Source organism: Gymnoscopelus braueri (assembly GCF_963280865.1).
Source record: "Gymnoscopelus braueri genome assembly, chromosome: 1".
Taxonomy (NCBI): Eukaryota; Metazoa; Chordata; class Actinopteri; order Myctophiformes; family Myctophidae; genus Gymnoscopelus; species Gymnoscopelus braueri.
In genome coordinates, this window is record NC_137603.1 from 42,269,660 (window position 1) to 42,274,075 (window position 4,416).

At 39.7% G+C, this 4,416-nt stretch overlaps 1 protein-coding gene across 2 annotated transcripts in view; it reads right to left on the reverse strand.

Moving 5' to 3' along the window:
* Positions 1 to 3,170: 3,170 nt before the first annotated feature.
* LOC308085480 (uncharacterized protein) overlaps positions 3,171 to 4,416 on the reverse strand; it is a 2,885-nt gene continuing 1,639 nt past the window's right edge. For both annotated transcript variants that reach the window (XM_080428650.1, XM_080428651.1), the window contains exon 2: positions 3,171 to 3,550. In XM_080428650.1, the coding sequence (XP_080284776.1) occupies positions 3,231 to 3,550 (320 nt within the window). In that variant the 3' untranslated portion in view covers positions 3,171 to 3,230. The remainder of the gene's footprint in view (positions 3,551 to 4,416) is intronic.

Genomic DNA, 4,416 nt, shown 5'->3' on the forward strand with positions numbered 1-4,416 from the left:
TGTAAACAAACATATTTTAATCTTTACTGCATATTATTCATGTGAACAAACATATTTTAATCTTTACTGCGTATTATTCATGTAAACAAACATATTTTAATCTTTACTAGATATTGTATTCTTTGCTAACATGATGTCTTGATGAGTCTTCATGATTTATTATGATGGATTAGTAAATATATGTTAATTAATCATACAATTTGTTATCTTGCTATTTCATGTAAAGTAATAAGTAAAAAAAATACAAATAAAACAGTTATCATTATTATGTAATAATAATAATAATAATATTAATAATAATAATAATAATAATAATAATAATAATAATAACAATATGCATTTAAAATAATTGCAAATTAACATACATTTTCAGTAAATTTGTAGAAAATGTTGACTTTTCAATTAAACTTAATTTGAAAATATCATCTAGTTGTCATATAGTCTATTTCTAGATATTTAATTGTCTTGGGTGGGTGGTCCTGTATTTAAATGTGTGTTTATTACAGTGAGTGTTGATTATATGGTTCAAATCATATTGTAAATGACCACATACCTGTTGAGGGACAAATAATATGAATATTATTATTGACTAGTATGCACAGGACAATACTAGAGCACATGAAGCTGAGTGAAAAGAAATACAGGAATAAATATATACAATTTAAATTGTCTTTTCACGTTATTTTATTGCTTTATTTACAGAGAATACAATACATGAGTCAGAGCAGGTTATTCATGTTAACACCTCTATCTACGTCTCTCACATCACTGTCAACGTATTAGTTCCTTTTCTGGTTCATTATAGATGGAAACAGTAACAAATGTTCAATTCATCTATCAAAAATAATGGGTGGGAGGGGGAGAGTGATAAACAGCAGATCTACAAGCTCACAACACGTTGCATCGCAATGCATTATGAGCTTGTACATCTGCTATTTTCACTGTTCGCTGAACGATGAAGTGAGTGGTTAATGTTCCAAATGGCAGCATGCAATTGGTTTAAGATAATCCTTGGCGCAAAAACCGTGTTTGTGTGTGTGTGTGTGTGTGTGTGTGTGTGTGTGTGTGTGTGTGTGTGTGTGTGTGTGTGTGCGTGCGTGCGTGCGTGCGTGCGTGCGTGCGTGCGTGCGTGCGTGCGTGCGTGCGTGCGTGCGTGTGTGTATTTGCGTGCGTGCATGACATCACATGGGGAGTGGGCACTGGGCAGTGATGATGATGATGATAAATTATTGTCCAATTGTCAGTACTTTTACTTAAATAGTGTACTTTTACTTCACTGCAATTATTTCAAAACTTAGTTAGTTAATTTGTAGATTTTGATTATTATTACAAAACATACATTAACTACTTCAGCCCTATATACATTTCAGCCATTTGAAAATAGCCGATCTACAAGCTCACAAGGCGTCGCGATGTGATGCATTGTGAGCTTGTAGATCTGCTATTTTCAAAATATTTTTATCCATTTTACCCATTTGAAAACTTGTGAAATGGGTTCTGCATAATGAGTACTTTCTACTTTTGGTACTTTAAGTACATTTTGATACCAATACGTTTGTACTTTTACTCAAGTAAATTTTGAATTCCGGACTTTTACTTGTAACAGAGTATTTCTACATTACAGTATTTCTACATTACAGTACTGATACTTTTACTAAGTAAAACATTATTTTTCCACCACTGACATTCACATGAAAACATTGTTTTCATCACATGCTCCAACACCAACTAGAAAGTAAGAAAAACATAAATATGAAAAAAACATACATATACTTATATATACTTTAGGATGTGAAATAGATTATAGACTCTAGGGTACATAATGTTATTAACACTAGTTTATCAAATGTAATATAAGAGGCATAATACAAATATTCATATTAATGACAACATCCAAAACTAGTGGATGAAATAACAGATAAAATATCACATCCTCCATTCTGTATAATACAAACATTAGATATATACACATACTATATACGTTATAAGGCAGGGGTCTTCAACGTTTTTTAGGCCAGGGACCCCCTGAGCTGACAGATAGATGAAGCAGGGACCCCCTTAGCTGACAGATAGATGAAGCAGGGACCCCCACTACATATTGTATAAAATGTATATTTTCACACATTTAAACACATTAAACTTGACCTTCGGCCCTGTACTTGGTTTGCTCTTTTCCCCCTCTCTACAGAAAACTTCTTTGCCGAAAATAGATATACAAGCTCACAACGTGTCGTAGTGTGACTTGTTGTGAGCTTGTAGATCTGCTGTTTTTGGCAAAAGTCCCCACCAGAATAGGGATGCTAGTATAGGTTCAAGTGGTTAATGTAAAAAAAGTTCCTATCATACAAAGATTTGGTGGCCCCCCTCTAACTCTGAGGACACCCTAGGGGTCCCGGACCCCCTGTTGAAGACCCCTGGTATAGACAGTAGATCTACACACAGACAATAATAGAAGCGTTTTGCAAGGATTTCCTAAAGGAGATTAAAGGAGCACTTCACCCATTTTCAACCTTATCATATAATTGCTCCTCACTAATGCTCACTATAAGATGACATCATTCCTGTCTACTCACTCTGTGTCTCATTGGTGGACTGTGGACAGTTCAGAAACCTGTCTACCAGTGACATCATTGACGGGAATCCAAGCTAATAGAAACTAAAGCCTTTATCTTTCTGAAAGGTTAGCATGATGACATTTTTATTTTTATTTAAACAAAATATATATACACACATTGTAAAACTGTCCACAGTCCACCAATGAGACACAGAGTGAGTAGACAGAAATGGTGTCATCTTATAATGAGCATTAGTGAGGACCAATTATATGAAGATAAGGTTGAAAATGGGCGATGTGCTCCTTTAAAGGAGATTTATTTTTTTGTACAACCATGTTTGGTGGTTGTGTTGACCTTGGCATTGAGGTAGTTTTAAGCAGTAGTTCTAAAACCTTTTTCATGTCTAGGACCCCTAGATAAATATATTTGGTCGTGGACCCCCATCTGAAAATACATACTTTTTTGAAAATAACAAATCTACAAGCTCACAACTCGTCACATCGTGATGCGTTGTGAGCTTGTAGATCTGCTATTTTCAAATAGCCAATGTATATAGGGTTTAAAGGGGTCGAACTGATTTTGATGCTACATATTTGCTGGGGACCCTCTGGAACCACCCTCAAGGACCCCTGGGGGTCCCCGGACCCCACACTTTGACTTTGAGAACCACTAGTTTTAAGAACGAGGTTTGACGGTAGCGTAGGTCACCTCAGCTTCATCGTCGCCTGTATCATCATGTGACTTGGCTCCTCCCCCCACCGCAGCCCTCGTCTGATTGGTGTGGACGACAGACGCGTAGGTCAGGCCGTCATCGGGGTCGTTGTGATTGGCCGATGGACCGGGTTGGCTCGCTGCTGCTGCTGTGCTGTGATTGGTTGAGGTCAGGGGAACGACGTCTTGGGTGGGCGTGTTCTTCCTCTTGACCAAGAAGTAGATGGCCAGCGCTGTTGCCATGACTACTAGGACCACACCCACCACAACGATCACCACGGTGACTGAGGAGAGGAGGGTCATTTGTTACACTTTGACACTAAACTGAGCGATTATATTTTTTATACATTTGATTAAATAAACAACTTATTTGGGAACCATTTTGATTCCCAGAATAAAAATGATTCTGGGAAGAGTTATTTCATGCAATAGCTCTTATCAACCAGTAGGTATCCTACCAAACACCGAAATGTCTTAACCCATTAAGACCGGGAAAGCATGTTATTTTTAGTTTTCGTTGGCTATTAAAAAATAGCAGATCTACAAGCTCATAGCGCGGCACCAGAGCTTGTAGATCCACTATTTTTGAAAATCTTGAACATTTGTGCAAATCTTTGAATATATATGTCACAGGGTGAATGGAGAACCAGGTAGATTGAAGACAGAGCGCTTGTTTTTAGGCACGGGGCTTCGGGGCGAGGCGGGGCTTTTCGAGATAGGGTTTATTAGCGAGGCTCGCGAGGAGGAGGAGGAGAAGGAGGACGCGGCGCTGCGAGGCGGGGGTTTATTACGTGAGGCTCGCGAGGAGCTCCTCCTCGCGAAATAAACCGTCCTCCTTCTCCTCGGGGAAGGAGGACGGTTTATTTCGCGAGGAGGAGCTCCTCCTCGCGAAATAAACCGTCCTCCGAGGAGGAGGAGAAGGAGAACGCGGAGAGGCGGGGCTTTGATGTGCCGACGCGGACCTGTCTTTTGTTGTTCCCCCCCACATAGCAACCAGGAAGCTACGCTAGGGGAACGCTGAACACGCGTGCACACGCACACGCTTGTCCACGACGGAGGCGCGCCGACTTAGTGGAGCTTGAGGCCGAGGAAGCGCGCCCTCGCGCCTCCAGGCGCGAGTGCCCGCGCTGACCGGCCGATGCTCTACTAG